Below are 19687 nucleotides of genomic sequence, written 5' to 3'. Positions count from 1 at the left end.
AGGAAAATGTGACATTGAACTTATTCTTATATCTAACTTATAAACCCTTCCATTATATTTCACTGACAACTTTATTAAATTTGATATTTGTTGTGAAATTGGAAATCTAACATACATATTTAACGTGTTCTACTAGTATGCACCTCCTAAACACGGTAAATATGTATGGATTACAAAGTAGGATTTAGGGTCAAGGGACATTTCTAATAATTCAACTCATATCTCTGGGTTGGTTGGGTTGGCAACCTGCATAACTCAATGGTATTTCTAACCCAACATGTGGTGCGAGAGGTAGATTGAGAGAACACCAATGAAGACGGTGAAAAGAGAAGTCGACGACGACGGACATTGAGAAGGAGAGATGTGAGATGAGAAGCTGAGACGAGAGGAAGGTAACGCAAAGGGATGTGAGGCATGACGTGAAGTGGTGTTAATGAAATGAAGTTGTATGACCTAAATTTACTTTTACTAAATTAATAATGAAATATAGTACCAAGTATATAAATATATATATATATCATTAATTCAAGTTGGATTGGGTTTTTTCAACCCTCACCTCAAAAAAACAAAAAAAAATTAACCCAACCTAACCTAAATTTTAAACTAACACAACCCTTCTTACAAGGTTATTTGGGTTGGGATGATTCTTACACCCATAGCTCTTGGACTTTGACTTGTCGAGTGATAATCATGAACTTGGTGCTTGGTTATTCAAAGCATTAGATAATATATATAGAAGTGAATCTATATCTATTTTTGATGTCACAAATTATCTTGAAATCTAACAAAACATCAAATACAGTACAGTTGTTAATGAAGGAAAATTCAATACAATCTCTAACAGACCATCAAATAAATGTTGTTGAAATTAGAAAATAAAGATGAAGTTGATGTCAATGCTAAGTGTGAATTGGGTGAAAATAATGATTGTTATAATTACACCGAAATTGAAGTGGTGGACATCATCCAATTTATTTTTCAACTAATATTTTCATGTTTTTTTCTTCTCATTCTTATGTTTAAAATTTATTTTTTATTTGTTAAAATACAGTTTTTTATTTAATGAATTTTCGAATACAGTCTAAATTTTGGTTACCAATATTTGCTATAAAGGATTGATTTGTGAATTTTTCTTTTGAAAAAGTTGATTTATTACAGGAAAAGGGGCTGGAAATGCTTAAAGATAATTGGATTTTTAAAAAATTCCAACCTTTTTTTGTTTGTTTAAATGAAATTTCTCGTTTGAAGTTGAATGCTTGTGTTCTGAACTCTTGGAACCTATAGTATAAGGAGTCAATATGGTATCAAAGTAATATATCGTTCAGTCTTGAGACCGATCATGAATTCTTACGCCAAACAAGGAGCAGGAAATTCAGAACTTAAGCACTTTTTCTAAGAACGATTCATCCGTATAATGGAAAGTAGAAGATGCAGCCAGTCCAAACAACAAACTTAAGCACTTTTTCAACGAATATGTCAGTAAGATCATATGTGAAGCCTGAAATTAAAAAGTTGAACAAGTACGAAAAAGATTATAGAAAAACTAGTCTTTAAAAGAAAAGAAACAACAAATTCTTACCAATTTTCCTAAGAAGAATGAAAATCAATTGATCAATTCACATGACAAAATTTGTTCTATATATGAACATTTCTTGACAAGATCAATAATGGTCGAAAGATCAAAGAACCCTTAATTTTTTGATGGGTTATTTACAAAAATCTCAAGTTGTTCTAAATATAAAATTCATCATCCACACAAACTCTTCACTTCCCATTATCTCTACTATCCCCAGGAGATGAAGAAGGAGTACTCTTAGAAGTAGAGCATGTTAACGACTTAGCTGCCTCAAACCCCATACTTCCTTGTCCTCCTCCTCCTCCTCCTCCAACAACTAAGCTAGAAACACTCGGACCCGTCTCCCCGCCTCCGATAATCGAACTCAACGCAGCCGCCAATGCCGATTGGAAACTCGGGTCTGATGTAATTGCCTTAGTTGCCGCTGCTATCGTATCTGGTAGAGCTGGTGGCTGGGGAGTCGTTGAAGGTTTAGAAAGTTGTTGAAGACAAGCTTGGTAGATGTTAGTATGAAGAGGAAGTTGTTTAGCAAAATCCGATCCCATTCCTATTATTGCATTGTTTTTGGTAATATTACTATAAGCATTATTGTTATTATTCCAAGACATGAAATTGGGCTGTGAAGAGGCAAAGTCAAGATTTGTGAAGGGATATTTTGGGGGATAATTATTGTTATTAATTAAAGGGATTTTATGGAAAGGAGAAGAGGAGGAAGTTGAAGGAGGATTTGAAGTGAGATCTAGAGTGATTGTGGGATGGTTTAGAGAGGAAGATAGCATTGAAGAGTTTGGCAAATAGAATTGCTTTGAATTGGTGTTGTTAGAGAGATACATGTTCATTCCATGAAGATTCGCAGCAGTCGCAGGAGCGGTAAATGAATGGTTTAGGCCAGGTTGGGAGGAGGTGGAGGAGGAAGGGCCCGAGAGTAGCATGGAAGCGGCAGCGGAGGTGGTGGAAGCCATGGCCATGGCTGAAACAGGTAGAGGATGGTTGTGAGTTCCTTCATAGGTTGTTATTAGTATGGAAATATCATCAACACTCCTTTGTACCTGCAGAATGTATGTATACATGATGTATGAAATAATATCAATTAATAAACAGTTTAACTTGATTTGAACTTTATTGATTTTTCAAATACTTTGGGTTTCAACTTTCAAGTTACTATGAATAGTTTGTTCTGTTTCAATGAACTATTATGTATATGTACACACATGTGGTCAAAACATTAGGTAACGTTTCAAAGCAAGTTAATATATTAATGTGCATGCAAAACATGATCAAATTAAATTAAGATGACTAATATTCCACAAAACCCAATTAGCTGGGGTAAAAGAAAATTAAAAATTAACAATGATAATTAAAAAAATACGTACTTGTTTTCTAACGGGACAAGTGGGTGCACCCGTGCATCGATAATAAGCTCTAGGGCATGGATTTCCTTTTGCTATCTTTTGTCCATATTTTCTCCATTGACATCCATCGTTCATCTGTCATCATTTTATATTATCAATTGCCGTTGTTCGATCTAAAACTATCATTGAATTTTATATCATCATATCATCATTTCGTTCTCATTTGTTTCATTTCATTTTATTTTTTTGAAGTATTTTGTTCAATTTTTTTAAAAAAAAATCTTCAAACTCATTCTTATCATCCAACGGTAGCATTGTTTTTTTTTCTTGATCAACATTAGCAAATAAAGTTATATACATACAGTAACTCGAAGCAAATTAAAATTTATATGAATACATATAGTAAACTAACCGTTGGAGTATCACATCGAGCTCTAACACAAACCCTAGCTTTCTTAGGAGGATTCTGTTGAGAAACTTCATCTTCTCCGGTAGCAGGTGAGGGCAAACCGCCAGGCTTCGGCATTTTACTCGGCGGCCAAGTCGTCTGTCCGGCTTCTTCCTGATCTTTAGGTTCGCTGTGGGTTGGACTATGAATACTGTGATCAATAGTTGATGGGGTTTGAATAACATAATCTTGTTTGAGATCTAAGATCTTATTAGTTAGAGATAAGGAAGAAGAAGAAGTGTTCTTGTTTTGATGATGGGTTGAGAATCTTGATCCTAATCTGAGTGAAACCATGTCATCAACTTCAGCTTCAACTTGATGATCGTCATCATTATCATTATTATTATTATTTATTGTACTTCCACTTGTTTGTGTTGATTTTTTGCCTTCTTCTCTAATTTGATCATCATGATTATTCTTAATCTCATGGAATTTCCTTTTCAATGTCTCATAATCTTTCATTATTTCATCCAAATATTTCTTTAACCTCTCGTTTTCTTCCTTTACTTCCCTCATTTCAACTTTCGTCCTTTTCATTCTTTCTTCATGACGTTGCTCATCATCCTGTATACACATTTACATCATCAAAATCATTTTTACTCCAAATGTGTCATATCATTTTAACACAGTTTAATTTCTATGCAATCCCTTTAAGGTATTAACCCAAATCCATGACCATCCAAACAAAAATTTAATTCTTTGAAAGTAATTGAGAGAAAACTGCACGTTTATGAAATCAATTCCCTATTTGATAACCATTTGATTTCTTCGAAATATTTACTTAACCGATCCTTTTTCTTCGAGGTTGGAAATATAATTCACATTTCGTGTAATATGCTTAAAAAAATCAAATCAACAAATTAAAGCTTCAACTATACTATATTAGTATTAACTTAATTATACAAAATAAACTACAAATAATACAACCCCCATGATTTATATACTTTAATTTTCCACATTGGTACAATTATGACATGCATGAGATTAGTTTATAGTTAGCCAAAAAGCTAAAAATTAATTAACTTAGTTTTTAATTATACCTCTTCCTTCCAAGTTATTGAATTAGAAGCTGATGGGACTGAAAGATTTTCCATGGAAGGCTTTTCCAAGTCACCCATAGAAGGGACCTATATATATATATATATCCAATTCATTAACCCCAATTTCCCATTAACTAAGTACACAAAAGATGAAAATTCAAATAATATGACAATACACACAGTATAATTAAAGGAGAAAGACAAATCCAGCTAGCTAGGGTTTATCGTGCTCTCAGTCAACCCGAAAGTCTTTAATCGAGATGTAAACTCGAACTTACCTCAACTTAGTCAAGACAGTAAATTTATGATAGAATTGTATATATACTTGATACATCTTGTTCAACTAAACTAAGTTTCAATAACTATAATTAAAGAGCTAGGACAATTTGGTATTGAAATTAAATATAAGTGTTTAATTTTATGGAATAATATCACTTGAAAGTTGAGGTTAATTAACAACAAAATTGAACCCAATTATTGTAATACAGACAAATTGATCATCTATATGAATACATTTTTAATAGGTCCACATATTTATTTATTTATTTTGTTGTCAGAATATTGGTTCGATTTTAACGTTTGGAAAAAAAAAAGTGAGAACAGCTAAACTACATGTAAATTGATCTTCACAAAGTAGAATATGTCATTTCATAACACAAAAAAATTCCTAATTAACATGAAGAGACTTTGATTGGAAAAGAGAAAATTGGTAAAATCATCACCAAGAAAGTTCAGAAAACAGCAGCAGAACCACACAAAGTTTCTTGAATTTTTTTCTTCAATTCCAAAAACAAAGACTAATAATTCAACCGTAATTAACATCATTAAGAAAGTGAGAGGTTGGATCTGATCGTACTCATATACACGAAAAGAAACCCTAGCAAATATAAATTTACCTTAAGATGAATATGTTGTTTAGGATTAGGAGAAGCTTGTTTATCATCTCCTTCTCCAGTTGATTGAACTCTGTCATCATCAATGGTTGCCAAAGCTTGTTGAGCCTCCATGAAAACTACCCTCTTTCTTCCTCTCTCTCTCTCTCTCTCTTCAAAAACTTCTCTTCAATAATTATAATCAAATTTATAGATCAAAAGAGATAGAGATATAGAATTAAGCAGCAGCGTTTGACCACTCTTTCCCCTCTCTCTCTCCTTTGTTTCTAAGAAAAGTATTAAATATATTTATATATATATATAACATTTATTTAAAATAAAATTTTAAAAAAAAAGACTATCAGATTCAACTCTTAAATTAAAATTAATTTTCTCTCTTATAACCAAAAACACAAATCCAAACTCTCACAAACTTCTGCATAACTTAACATTATGAATTCTTTCTCAATTTTCACTTCATTTATTTTCATTACAGAGTGGGTTATGGCGCAATGGCCGGAGGAAGAGAGATATATCTATATCTATATATATATATATATAGATATATATATATATATATGATATATATATGTGATATATATATATATATATATGATATATATATGTGATATATATATATATATATATAGAAGGTGTTGGTAATTAATTAAAGGGTTTTTTGATGTTAATTTAATAAATGTCACATGGGGATTGGTTGAAAGGTCAAAGTTTAAGGCACTGCCGTGTGCTACCATGGGTCACATTAAATTAATTTTATTACTTTGGGTTATTTTTTAAAGGTCAAAACATTTGATTCTTTGCAAAAAAAAGAACTTCTCATCGTTGGTCTATGATTTTGACCTTATTCTAATAAAAAACCTTCGTATATTCCAATTGTATTCATCACTTTAGTTAACTTACAATTCAAATCATAATCCATTGTGAGAAATTAAAGTCTACACCACTCACAATCATATATAAATATCTCAATCAACTTTCTTCTTCTACTTAGCTACCTTTATATATCTCTCCTCTTTTCATTATAATTTCTTTTTGGTATTATATATATACATGAAAGATTTTTTTCAAGTGTAGTCTTTAAAAAAAAATGATAAAAGAGTAGTAGTTCGTGCTTAACTCCAAACACTATGAAAATATTTGGATGTGTTTGAAAAGTTGGAATGTAGTTAGGGTTTTTGAAAATTAAGGAGCGTTGAAAAACGTGAGTAATAAAAAGCAAAATAAAAATTAGATCGTAAAATATGAAAACCTTCAAAAATTAGAGTTAGATGTAAAACCATTCTATCAAAACACTTGATCCAAATATAGATTATTTTAGATAATTACATTACCATATAAATACATTTCATTACAAACTCACATCAAATAGTTTATATGTATTAATTCTAACTTTCTTCTAATGTAATGTAATTGAAATTGAAAACTCTACACGAATTATGATTATAATAGTTAATTTTTCTACATAAATCTTGTATTTTTCCCTTAATTTAATTTTCTCATTTGTTTGTGTTTTTTCTAATGGAAAGATGTACAGTACAGGGGAGCTTCTAAGAAAATTCAGAAAGTTAAAAGATAATAAGAATAAGAAAAGGTGATGGTTGAAATTGAATAACAATATATATATATATATATATATAGTAATTATATTTATATAGATAGTAATAATAATAATTTAGTAGAGGAATGGGAGATGAACCGACCCGACCCGGTCCAGTAGGGCAACCAAGTTTGCTGGCTAACCTCGGGATCAAGGCCGTTGACTCCATATTATTAAGGATATAATTTCAATATTAAAATCAATTTCATATTTAATATAAATCAACTTCCCTTTATTAGAGAATAATTTAATGAATATCCTTTAACCAAAGCCATGAAGATATCAACTTTATATCATTATGTGTTTTGTTATTCTTAATTAAACAATATTATTACAATATATATGAATAAACTTTAGAAAAATTATTGCTTCAATTTTTCACTTTTAATGTTAATTAAAGATGAAAATTAAACACACAAACTTGAAGATTCAATTTAAAAAGAAAATGGTTTTCTCTAATAATTATTTCATTTTTTTTCTCCCTTTTACGTCAACATTGGATATAATCAAGATTAACAAAATTGAATCACAAGAATATATCTTAATTTTGGCTCTCTCTTGACATCATTCCATCCAACTTCTGGTCAAATATAACTCATAATTTGTCAACGTTTAACACAATAATTCAAGTTAAAAATATAAATACACAGAGTTTATCTTTTCAATTAGTTAGTTGCTTGACTAATTCTATGCTAAAAATGAGTTTGGTTTTTCTTTTTCTTATCTCCCTTTTAATTTCCTTATAAGAGTAATGAGTGTTTAGATAAAACTAATTAACAGAAGAATTGACGATATTTACAACGATTACGAGAATAAAAGTAATAATAACTTCAAGCTAAATACTTGACTTTAAAGTAGTGTTGGATTCAAAATTTGTTTGTGACCGAATATTCAAAATTTTTCTTATGAAGATAAGAATAATATTCTAATATTTCGAGATTAAGAGAGTTGAAGTGGTCGAGATTGGTAAGTTTAATTATGGTAATATGTTATCCTCATGATGTGTGTTTGTTAACGTAGTAAACTATATAAATTGTTAAATAACAACATGGCTTTTATCATTGCGTATTTGACTTAGAAATATATGGGGGCTTATGTTTGAAGTGTTATTGGACACTATAATTGACCACATCAATTACGTACAGGGAAGGGTTTGGTATAATATATATGCTACCATATATAATTTATATATGAACAATTTTTTCTTTAATTTTAACATTATTATTATTTAAATTGCTCAATTTATTTTTTCATTTTAACTCATTAAAAAGTTAAATCAAATGCACATTAAGACTTTTAACAAGTTTTTAATTTTCTGTCCATCGTTGATCTCTTGCAACCAAACTCAAAAAACCCTAAATCAAAATTTGTGAACAAATAATATGTAACTTATTTTAATCTCTACTTTTAATAATTATTTATTTAAAAATAACTCTATCCTTCCATAGAATATGAAATTTTATTTCATTTTTTTTCGTAAATATTTATAACGGATTTTCCTTTTGTTATTTACTATATAAATCCTCATTCAAAGTCTATATATATATATATATAAAAGTAAAGAAAAAAAGAGGTAATGGATTTGAGGAGTAGACTTTGATGGTGTGAAGACGTTTTTCAACGTTGTGTTTGTGTGCTTAATGAGGGAAGAACCACTTGTTGAATAATAAAAAAGACTGCAGCTTTAGACCCCTTTTTCTTAACAAAAAAAAATACATATTTATTTTATTTGTTTTATATTTCACAAAATGAACTGTATTTTCCTTTAAAATAATTCCTAAATTTTAATAACAATTCTAGCCCATATCAAAAATATCGAAAATATTCAATAATTTTTTTTATCTTTTATAATTCGAGTTGTAAAGAGACTCGTTTCAATAACTTCTCCATTGTTATATGCTTATAGTTTTGTTTATAACAAGTCAATTAAAAATATTTCAAATCTAACTTTATAAATTATTTCAAACTTATGACTTTAATCTATTAGTACAGAGATTTTTTTGTTTAATTTTTTTTGCTCTTTCCCTAATCTCGAGGGAGAATTTATATATAAATTGACGACCAAATTTTGTAAATTTTAAATCATTTTCTATACTTTGATGATCATTTTATATATACAATAATTTCCACTGTACTTAAATTAATTATTGCCATTTTATTTCTTTAATAAAAAAGATTCGTTGAATTTGTGTACACAAACAAGTGTTCTAACATTAACTTTTGTTTTCAATGCCAATTTAGTCAAATTTCATCATGTAATTGAGTTGAGTTGACTATATAATAACATTTTTTCTCTTCTTAGTCTAAATTTATCAATTAGGGTTTCAATTTTTTTCTAAAATATTTATATATACTATTCTATTAAGAACAAAAAGAAAATAACACATTCTTATAATTGAGATCGAAGTGATTTACGTAGTGAAAATTTGTTTGGTGAATCATTGGTGTTTAGGGTTTTTTTTACTTGTTTCATTCTAATTTTTTCTTTATTTTTTACTTATTCATAGATAGTGGGAGAGATATTTTTCCAACCTCTCGAGTTGGGAAGAAATATGGAGGAGAAGAAAGAAGAAATAATAGTAAAGTAAAGTCGTCGTTGTCATACATTGAAGAGCTAAACGTGACACAACTTTTAATAGGATAATATCCATAAGAGCATGTAATAATAATCCACAAAATGAATGGTTTTGCTTTTGCATGTGGGATTTTGTCATCTAACTTTGGACTTTAGATTTGGGTTTTCTATATGGGCATGGCCCAAGGCTATGAAGCCCAGCCCACCTGTCTAACCTGTAATAATCGGCAGTAAAATTATCGAAGTCTATCGACAATAGAAATCTATTAATAATAAATCATGTTGTAAATATTGTTTTATCATTGATAAATCATAAAAGTCTATCAGAGCTATAAGTTTATCATCAATTGACTTTGCTATATTTATAACTTTTTAAAAATATTGCTATATATTTAATTACTATATTCGTAAAAGATAAATTTTATAAAATATTTATAAATTATAACAAATTTTATCAGATAGTAATTGATATGCTATAATGATAGAAAACTATGCTATAATAGAAAACTATAATTAATGTAATATAAAATTTTGTTATAGTTTATAAATATTTTAATTTATTTTGCTATTTTAAAAGATGTTCCTTCTTAAAATCACTGTTTATTAAAATTATTCAATCAAGTATTGGACTCTTAACTCTTTTTTTTTCTATTTTTTTTAATTATTAACACATGTAACTAAAACAATAATAAAATGAATAAATTTCAAGAAAATTATTTTAAATGACAAAACTCATGAACAATAGCTATAGTGATAAATGTTGATAGACACCAATATTTATGGATATCACTTCTATCGATATTAATGATAGTAACATTAATATATATTTATAGTTCATGTTATTTTCATCCATAGTACAATAAACTAAAATAGAATCATTATAAATACGTATAATAGTTTAGGGTAAAGAAAAATGTTGCAAGTACTCATTCCAAAATTTAACTGCTCAATTAGTTAAAGCACTCATGTTAATTTATGACGTCACAACTTATCATTAATTTGAATATGAATAGAATTTTTTTTATATATATATAGATATAGATTTGATAATTTGAATGTTGAGTATTTGAGAATGGGGGATTTTGGATTTTACTTGGGGAGAAAAAAAAAAAGGTAATGGAAAGGACAGAGTTGAGAGTGACTTAAAAAAGAAAGAAGGAAATGAGCATTGCCAATAATTCAGCCACGGGACGACATTGTCTTGGGTTTCACCAGCGTCTGAGTCGCTGCCGCCGTATTTCAGCCGCCGTAGCTTGGAGGGAGCGAGGGCGGAGGTGGGGTGGGGAGGTTTGTGATTCCGCGGCGATGGATGGGTGCGTCGGAGGAAGTCAAGAACCTGGAGGCACCGTGGGAATTATTGAGACACGAAACTTTCCGGCGGTTCAGACGGCGGCTTTGGCGACGGAGAGACTGAGGAGAGGAGTGGCGGAGTTGAAATCGGAGGCTCCGGCATTCACCTCCGGGATTATTCGGCTCCAAGTAAGCTTCGTCTTTCAAATAGTTAACGTTTCATCATTTTTCTTATCTCTTCTCTATCCCATCGATTGGGATGTTGCCACGTCATCACATGGCACCTTTTTTTTCTTTTTTAATATTTTCTTCCATTTCCACCATTTGTTTTTTTAAATTAAGTTGAAATTATATATATATATATATATATGTATATAGTTTTTTTTAAAAAAAAGATAAGGGTAGGAATTCAAGCCATTACAAAAAAAAAAAAAAAAAAGAGAGTGGAAATGTTGTTAATTTTCAAAAATGAAAAACTAGAAAGTAAAAATATTTTCACTAAATCGGGTCTAAACTTCTCTATACTCATATTTTGTTTAATTATTATTTTTAATATAATAGGGATGGAAAGATTTGAAATACAGATTCTTTTAACTTATAAAATATATTGTATGTCAATTGAGTTATGCTCACTTTTTAACTTTTATGTAGAAATTAAATGGATGAACTATTCTTCTCCTTCCTAACTAATTTTGATATGAGATATTATGCTTATCTAATACAAAAAAGAGGGGCATAACTAGTGATGTAAAAACTTTTGATTTTAAGGATGATAATACATGCTAATTTTTGCTAAATCGTGATCGTTTTGATGATTATGTTTGGTTCTTATTGAGACATTGTTATTCTTAAAGATCATAAGATTCAATTAAGTATTATTTAATGAAGTTGTTATAATGTGACTGTCTCATAATAACAGTTAAATTGGATGTGTATTATAACATTTTTTTAATCTTTTAATAATCAATTAAATATAAGTACAAAGTAACATCTAACTGTCAAGCTACATTGTGGCAACTTCATCCAACTTTGATTTAATAGAAACCCTCGGTGCATTGATAAATCACATTCTCTCTTCCTTTTATCTTTTTTTGTTGTTTTCTTCTTCTCCATTTCATTTCATCGATGATCTATTGAAGAAACCATGCTAAACCTCGAAAATTAAATGTGTACTTTACCCCAAACTTAACTCACATCACTCACTCTAGTGTTAAAGTGAGGCTAAATATATATTTTAGCATATCGTGTAAAGATATTATTGATGAAAGGAAAGAGTGTAGTTGAAAAAGGTAAAAAAAAGAAACATTCAAAATTTGATCATATTTAACTTACGTTTGTTCTTAGAGTTTAAATTTTATTCCACTTTAATTTATTTATTTTCAAATACCAAATTTTGAAAATAGAAAATTCTAAACTACGAATCTTTTAATCGTGGGTTCGTATAATACCCGTGAGAAAAAGAAGAACAAAGTTTAGAAACAAAAAAATTATAATCTACCTAAAAAAAATATTTTTTTAGAATAATTAAAATGAATTTTTTATCGTATATAAATAGTTTGTTTTTTTTATTATTATTTTGGAAAAACCGTTATTGAAATCATAATTTAAAATATAAAGAAAGATAATGGTGTTTTCTTTCCCGCGAAAGAGAACTTCTTTGTGAGATTGAAGGAGACTCATTTTGCAGGTTCCAATCCAACAACGAATTCAAGCAATTGATTGGCTTTCTTCTCAGCCCCATCTTCTTCCTCGCACCTTCTTCTCCGGCAGAAGCAGACCCACTCATTCTTCTGCCCACAACATTTCCAATGGTAGCCATTCCTTCAACCACCACCACCACCTGCTCAGCGTCGCCGGTGTGGGCTCTGCCGTCGTCTTCCGCCGCCTTCATTGCTTTTCCTATAACGATTGGGCGTCTATCAAGAGGTAAACTTAATTTCTTTACTTTCACTCATTCAAGCCATTTGTTCGATGAAATGTCACAATGGGTAATATTCTGTATATTTTAAAACTATAGGTTCCTGTCGAAAAAATGTCCACTGATTCGTGCTTATGGAGTTATTCGCTTTGATTCACGGGCAAACATATCGCCTGAATGGGAGCCCTTTGGATCGTTTTACTTTATGGTCCCTCAGGTAAAGATGTATTTTTTGTATCTTGTTTATCGCTATTGGATAATGTGGTTGGAGGGTTTTGTTTGCTTTAGATAGTAATTTAATTGTACACAATTTGATGCCAAACTTACAGGTCGAGTTTGATGAGTTCGAAGAAAACTCAATGCTTGCTGCTACTGTTGCTTGGGATCATGCCTGTTCTTGGACTTGGGAAAATGCTATTGAATCTCTTCAATCAACAATCGAACAGGTTTACTATGTTATACCGGAGAAATATATGATCGATATTAGCATATTTTTATTAGTTTAGCTGTTAATTTTAGATGAATTAGTTCTTAACTAGCATTTTGGATTTAGTGAGTTATTTGTTTTAGGATTGTATTGGGAGCCTTTTGAATCATTTGAATATAGAACTTTGTTTTAGAGTGTCTTCAATCAGCTCTAAATTAAAGAATCTGGTTGAAAGTAAGAATATTTTTCCATAAATAATCACTCCTTTCTTAATGTATAATCACTCGTTTGTTAATGTTTTATCATTCAGGTTTCTTCTAATAATGTAAATCTACAAAAAGATCTTCCACAGATACCCATACTAAGCTACACTCACGTTCCCAGCAAAACATTTTGGGAACGTGCAGTTGACAGGGCGTTGCAAGTGATTGACGGAAGCAACTCAGAACTCACGAAGGCAATCACCCATTTTGGAATTATATCTTCCCTCTTACTCTCCCCCTTCTAACATTCTTCACTTTTACCACAAATTTACTTGTTCTTTGATTTTGATATCTTATTAAATTTAGGTCGTACTTGCACGTAGTACCCAAATAGTGACAGGTGTCGATATCGATCCTGTTACATGGGTCGCATGTTTACAGGTAGCTCTTTATGCTGCTACTTCAGTCTATGTATAACACTTTTTATGCAGTAATTTTTTTCTTTCTAAATCTAGTTTTGATCGTTTCAGAAAGAGGGAAACAACTCTTATCAGTTTTGTGTCCAGCCATCCAATGCTCCTGCCTTCATCGGAAATACGGTATGTACGATATGTTATCTTGTGATAATAGTGCGTGTACTTCATTGTATCAGTCTACCTTTTCATTTTGTTAACCAAGTCCAAAAACCTTCTTTGACAAAATGGAGCTTTGTTTTTCCTTTTTTTTCTTAAGATGGGGAATGTCAGTGATACGGTGCTGAAGATTGGATATTCATGTCAAAGATGTTTTTAATTAGCGTTCCACCCATTTGGCTTGTATATTCCCTCCTTTATTCATTTATTTTCTTACTTTTTTGGGGGGACTTTGAAATTTTGTAATAGCCCGAGCGCCTGTTCCATAGAGAAGGACTTGGCATTAAAAGTGACGCCTTAGCTGCAACCCGTGCAAGAGGCAGAACAGCTATTGAAGATATTAAAATAGAACATGATTTATTTTCCAAGTTAGTTTCATCTTTAACTTCTTATTTTGTCTACTCAATGATGCTGTTACTCTGTTGCTTTAAATAAATCGATTAACTATGACTGAAGTTTCACTTTACTTTTTATTCCCAGCCCCAAGGAGGACCTTGAGTTTTCCATTGTGAGGGAAACCATAAAAAAGAAATTAGAGGCAAGTTTGATCCATATTCTTGTTATTTTGCTTTCTGTTGTTGACATCAAATGAAACTTATACGGTCGCATGTTATGGTTATCCCTGTTAACCACCTACCCTAATGTGCTATGAAAGTGATCTTTGTAGTGCTTCCAAACTGTGAATTTGTTCTGGCTTCGGTCATCGTATTTCAAGTACTAAAAAACATTTACGTTGGTTTCTCCATAAATTTATAGGAAATAATGATGAGGACAACATTTTGTGAATATTGCAAATTCTTAGCCAGCTTAATCCTGTTTGTAGGCTGTATGTGACGCAGTAGTCGTTGAACCATATAAATCAGTGAGAAAACTTCCCAGAATTCAACATCTGTATGCTCAGCTGACTGGCAGATTGCGAAGCGAAGAAGATGAGGTAAAAATCTCAAAATATTTCATGTTCCTGTAAACCAAACTTACCTTAGAGAATATACAGTTCTAACCCCACTTTATTGCTTAAAAAGTTTGAAATTTTATCTACGCTTCATCCAACTCCCGCGGTCTGTGGATTGCCAACAGAGGAGGCTCGAGATTTCATTGCAGAAACTGGTACGTGAACTTTGACTGAAAGATCCATGGGGGAGTGATCCTAGATTTTTTCACTTGTGAAAAAAAAATGAAAGGTTTGTCTCTGGTTCATAACTGAAGTTAAGTTACAGTTAGGTAAGGTAAAAGGTTAGCTGTTCTCTCTTCTAAATTCTAGAGGTTCTTTATATTCTCTCTCCCAGCCCATCCAAGTTATTACGGGTCTTGTAATTTTATCGTTGGCCATATCTGGGATTGAAAGACAAGGCATCTTCGCCGGTCTGTATACATGTAACAACTTGGGAAAGTTTTTGATGCAGAAGTATTTGATAGAGGGATGTACGCAGGGCCTGTTGGTTGGTTTGGAGGAGGTGAGAGTGAGTTTGCCGTGGGCATCAGATCAGCATTAGTGAAGAGAGTAAGATGGCGTCTACCATATGAGCTGAACAAACTTAAGCACTTGCATCGAATCTTCACTCGAGTTTAAAATTTCTAGAGCTTAGACATCAGTGCTTGCCATAACAATTATCTGAGTTTTTGTGGTCTCTGATTTCAGGGTCTTGGTGCCTTGATCTATGCGGGAACAGGGATAGTGAAAGGAAGCAATCCGTCTTCGGAGTGGGATGAATTGGAGCTCAAGATATCTCAGGTACTTTGGAACCTATATCTTTTGCCTTGAAAATGCGGCTCAATTTTTCTTCCTGATAACTTTGATATGCATGTTTGCAGATCTCTAGGTCGCTTGAACTAGAAGTGGTTCATGCACCCAATTGATTACTGAAACAGCCATCTGTGGAATTAAGGTTTAGGAAGCCATAAGGTGAGTTGCGTTTAACTCCTCCAAATTTAAATTTAATTGAAGAACCAATAAACTTGAATAGCAACTTACGTCTTAGATAACCAGACATAAAGAAAAAGTACCTATACAATGTTTCTCTGAATTCAATCTTCATAAATATGAATCTCAAACACCCAATTTTTTTTCACTCCAATTAAACTTTAGGCTTACTAATTTCAGGCGTAAGATATTAAACTAGTGACCCCATACGTCCCGTGATTTTGAGATTTGATTATATAGCTTTAGGCTTACTATTTATTTGAATATATGCATTTTCCAGTGACAGGGACTGGTTAGCCTCAACTTATAAGCTCTGTTTAGGTCCCTTCTGTAGTGGCTCGAGTTGGCAAATGGTTTGTTCATTCTTCGTCCTGCTTTCCTTTGGCTGTTTTGATCACCAGGCCACGTTCCTAATGTATATTGTTCAGTTGCTGATCTCTCTCTCTCTCTGCTTATTTTTTTAATAAAAAAAAGTGTAACCAAATGTAGATTCCGTAACTTACATGAATAGTAATGAAAAGGAATAAGCTTTGCAACCTTTCATCCTATAAGACAATCATGTAAGTAAATCATTTAAACTAAAACAGACATTGTGATATATAGATTTTAGAGTGAAACCAGTCATTTAACCAGATTCTTCTTGTTTCTTTTTCTGGGTTGCAAGATAAGAAGAACGGGATTTAATTCCATTATCTTTGAGCCTCAGGTTGCCAATGGACCAATGGAGATTGGAGATGTCATGGAAGCATTCATTAGTATAAAGTATTAAGAACAATTTCCATAGCTCAAATACACAATATATATCATTTAAGAAGAGAAAATTACAACACACTGAATACCACCTTACAAACATCATTTTAACACAGAGTTGGACTAGTGAGAAGTAGCGGCACCCTGAAGAAGTCCATCACGAATCTGTGATGCGACATCTCGAACAGCTCCAGGTCCATGAGGTATAAACACAGAAGTTGATTTCGAGGCAGCTCCAATTTCCTTCATGGTGTCAAAATACTGGGTCACAAGCACCATATCCATAACATCCTTTGCTGTCGTCCCAGGAACATTAACAGAGAAACCCAAAACACTGTCTCTTAAACCATCCACAATTGCTTGACGCTGCCGAGCAATACCCAAACCTGACAAATACTTGGCTTCAGCTTCACCCTCGGCTCGCTTAATCTGTAAAATTTTCTCTGCTTCTGCCTTCTCATTTGCTGCCACCCTTAATCTAGCAGCTGAACAGATATCAAATTATAAAAGGAATCAATAATCATCAAAGTGTCTGGTTACCCGCAATGAAAGAACAGTTTACCATCCATTCTTGTTCTGGTAACTAGAAGTATAGGCATGAAAATTACTTATAACTATACAAAGTTAAATAAAAACAAACTTATTGTGTTGCATAGGAAGTTAGCATCTGATCAGTTATTGGTACTGTTTTAAGAAGTTCAATTTTTTAATATGAAGGATTAGATTATTACCAGCATTAATTTCATTCATTGCTCTCTTAACATGCTCGTCTGGTTCTATATCAACAATGAGGGTTTGGACAATCTCAAAGCCATAAGCCGACATAGCCTGAAAGTAATCGTTGAGAAGTTAAAAGAAAGTTGAAATTTGCTTCATAACACTAAAATTGAAAGAGCAACAAAGATTACCTTCTCAAGTTCATCTTCTACTGCTTTAGCAATATCATTTTTCTGCTCAAAAGCATCATCCAAGTTGAGTTTTGGAACACTTGCCCTGATCACTACAGATATGCAAGAAGGTTCTCAAATTTAAAGAAGCGTGCTTACACAAACGACAAAAAGAAAAGAGAAGAAATTGAATACCCTTTACGAGTACATGAACGCATTTAACTAACAAGTTTAACAAGGAAAAAAAGGAGTATACCATCAAAAACATAAGCCTGGATCTGGGACCTTGTATTGCTGAGCTTGTAGAATGCATCATTTGCTTTATCCGCCAGTGCTCGATATTGAATAGAGGCAACCACATTAACGAACACATTATCCTGAAGAAAAAATCACTTCTGATTTTAGGAACAAAGCACACGGAATAATTCATTCCAAAGACTTAGCAATTAAAAGAGCAGGTTCTTGTAGTATCCCATCTTCTAAACTCTCTCTATAGAAATTACAGCAAAGAAATAAGAGCATCACGGTGTATTCATTATCAGCTAAGCATGAACACAGAGAAGCAGTTAAGTAACTTTATTACAAGCCACTTTGATATGTTCTTGCCTCAGCAAATCACATGGAGAGAACAAGGAGCTTTTTAGAAGTAGGAGTTTGGAAACCTTCTCTTATAGTTCTGCTTCCTTACTTAATTTTCATATCTATATTCCCTTTTAGGACAGACGAATTTGTTCTTCTTTCAGTGTGCTAATGAGCAGTGATTCCAGTGCATCAAAATATTAATGTTTTAGAGGATTATTTTGTAGAAACTGAAAGATGAGACAGAAATGGTACCATCAAAATATAGAGAAAGAGTGCCAAACCTTTGTCTTGGTCTCGCATCGCACATCCAATTGTTGCAACCGGAGAGACAGAGTGCCGGCGATCTGGGCTCCAAGAAACCAAGGCAAGCAATGGCATCCTGGCTCAACAACTTCATCAAATTTGCCAAACGTCTCCCTGATAGCTACAGTGGACTGGTCCACTTTCACACAACAAAAAAGATTACCCATATCTTGAACCTTCACAAAAAAGCAAAAAAGAATAAAAAATTTTGGATTCACAAAGAAATTCCAGTCACAAAACCTTTGTGAAGTTTTTTACGTGGGCAGCAGCCAAGAGAAGCAGAAATTTGTCAACTTATGAAGATTAGTAATAGAGCAGCAAACAATGACTTCGAATCAATACATTAATATACTCATTGCCTTCGGTCTTAGTCAAACTTTCCAAAGAATTAAACCTTAAACCATATCCCTTCCCCAATTAATGCAGATAAGAAATATAAAGTAAATACATTACAATTCAACGGTTTCAGCTTCAACGTGCAAAGCTGGAAAACCAATAAGAAACTCGAGGTACATCTTTTTCCCTTCTGGAAAGAATGAAATGCATAGTGAACCATCCTTAAACAATACGTAAACCCCTCAATACAAAGCTCTAATACTAGAAAGAAAAACCTAAAGAATGCCACCATAAACACTTCAGATGATCCAAAAAAGAAAAAGGATCAGGGAGGGCATGCCACAAACAGAACCAAATGCACCAAACAATCAAAGAAAGAGAGAAAAAGAAACAAACCCAGAAAGAAATGTCACCCAAAGAAAGGGAGAAAGAAAGAAGTTTGTACCTTTCAGTTTGTGTTAACCTTCACAAACCCCACTGCGATTGGAATTCAAGGGCTGTTTGAGAACAAGGATCAAGTTTATAGAAGTGGGTCGCCGTTGGAATTTGGAACAAACCCCAGGAATTATGAAAGAGACGGGCACTCTTGACCTTAATATCTTCAATGGAAATATCTTTATCGTTGTGAGTGTGTTTCTATTAGGTTAATAATGAACAGAGAGAAACAAGAATTTCTGAGAAAGAGACCATTTTTACAAATTTCTTTTAGTTCACATCTATGAGTTTTTTCTACAAAGAAAATTAAGAATTTGACAGGGTATACATTCATACATACATACAAGGTGAAGATGACAAAGCAATCAAGCTTATCCACATCCCTTCCTAATTCAAGTAAATGAAGAAAACAGACCCAAACAACTATTTGTTTTCTCCTCTTTCAACCTATTAGAAAAAGAACCATCATCCAAAGGCTTGAAACTTCAATCTCAAATCTCTAACAATCTCTAACAAGTGTGA

At 32.0% G+C, this 19687-nt stretch overlaps 3 protein-coding genes across 15 annotated transcripts; 1 reads left to right on the top strand and 2 right to left on the bottom strand.

Moving 5' to 3' along the window:
- Window positions 1-1572: 1572 nt before the first annotated feature.
- On the bottom strand, window positions 1573-5571 carry LOC101213180 (WRKY transcription factor 72A). 2 transcript variants are annotated; one of them, XM_011661693.2, is made up of 5 exons: window positions 5313-5571; window positions 4417-4503; window positions 3341-3940; window positions 2950-3063; window positions 1573-2625 (listed from the first exon to the last, which is right to left on the bottom strand). In XM_011661693.2, exons 1-5 carry the CDS (start codon window positions 5421-5423, stop codon window positions 1765-1767), a joined length of 1773 nt encoding a protein of 590 aa, XP_011659995.1. In that variant the 5' UTR covers window positions 5424-5571; the 3' UTR covers window positions 1573-1764. The 2 variants fall into 2 exon arrangements, with proteins under 2 accessions (XP_011659995.1, XP_011660002.1); XM_011661700.2 differs by lacking the exon at window positions 4417-4503 and having other exon boundaries at window positions 5313-5570.
- Window positions 5572-10541: 4970 nt separating this feature from the next.
- LOC101218602 (isochorismate synthase 2, chloroplastic) lies at window positions 10542-16941 on the top strand. 11 transcript variants are annotated; one of them, XR_004216345.1, is made up of 16 exons: window positions 10543-10960; window positions 12459-12697; window positions 12789-12906; window positions 13019-13135; window positions 13427-13573; window positions 13686-13760; window positions 13850-13918; window positions 14201-14319; window positions 14432-14489; window positions 14775-14885; window positions 14974-15058; window positions 15355-15452; window positions 15591-15683; window positions 15764-15854; window positions 16579-16634; window positions 16739-16941. XR_004216345.1 is itself a non-coding variant. In XM_011661668.2 (15 exons), the coding sequence occupies exons 1-14, from the start codon at window positions 10643-10645 to the stop codon at window positions 15806-15808; spliced, it is 1692 nt and encodes a 563-aa protein (XP_011659970.2). In that variant the 5' UTR covers window positions 10543-10642; the 3' UTR covers window positions 15809-15854; window positions 16579-16693. The 11 variants fall into 11 exon arrangements, 4 of the variants coding, with proteins under 4 accessions (XP_011659970.2, XP_031740682.1, XP_031740681.1 ...); XR_004216343.1 differs by lacking the exon at window positions 16739-16941 and adding an exon at window positions 16153-16287 and having other exon boundaries at window positions 16579-16693; XR_004216349.1 differs by lacking the exons at window positions 16579-16634; window positions 16739-16941 and adding an exon at window positions 16153-16504 and having other exon boundaries at window positions 10542-10960; window positions 15029-15058; window positions 15382-15452.
- On the bottom strand, window positions 16608-19514 carry LOC101218205 (hypersensitive-induced response protein-like protein 1). 2 transcript variants are annotated; one of them, XM_004138103.2, is made up of 6 exons: window positions 19176-19514; window positions 18373-18570; window positions 17766-17886; window positions 17531-17622; window positions 17354-17450; window positions 16608-17107 (listed from the first exon to the last, which is right to left on the bottom strand). In XM_004138103.2, exons 2-6 carry the CDS (start codon window positions 18559-18561, stop codon window positions 16746-16748), a joined length of 861 nt encoding a protein of 286 aa, XP_004138151.1. In that variant the 5' UTR covers window positions 18562-18570; window positions 19176-19514; the 3' UTR covers window positions 16608-16745. The 2 variants fall into 2 exon arrangements, with proteins under 2 accessions (XP_004138151.1, XP_031740690.1); XM_031884830.1 differs by having other exon boundaries at window positions 18373-18563; window positions 19176-19456.
- Window positions 19515-19687: the final 173 nt, after the last annotated feature.

Source organism: Cucumis sativus, chromosome 1, assembly GCF_000004075.3.
Source record: "Cucumis sativus cultivar 9930 chromosome 1, Cucumber_9930_V3, whole genome shotgun sequence".
NCBI classification, from domain to species: domain Eukaryota; kingdom Viridiplantae; phylum Streptophyta; class Magnoliopsida; order Cucurbitales; family Cucurbitaceae; genus Cucumis; species Cucumis sativus.
This window is presented reverse-complemented; position numbering and strand designations above follow the sequence as displayed.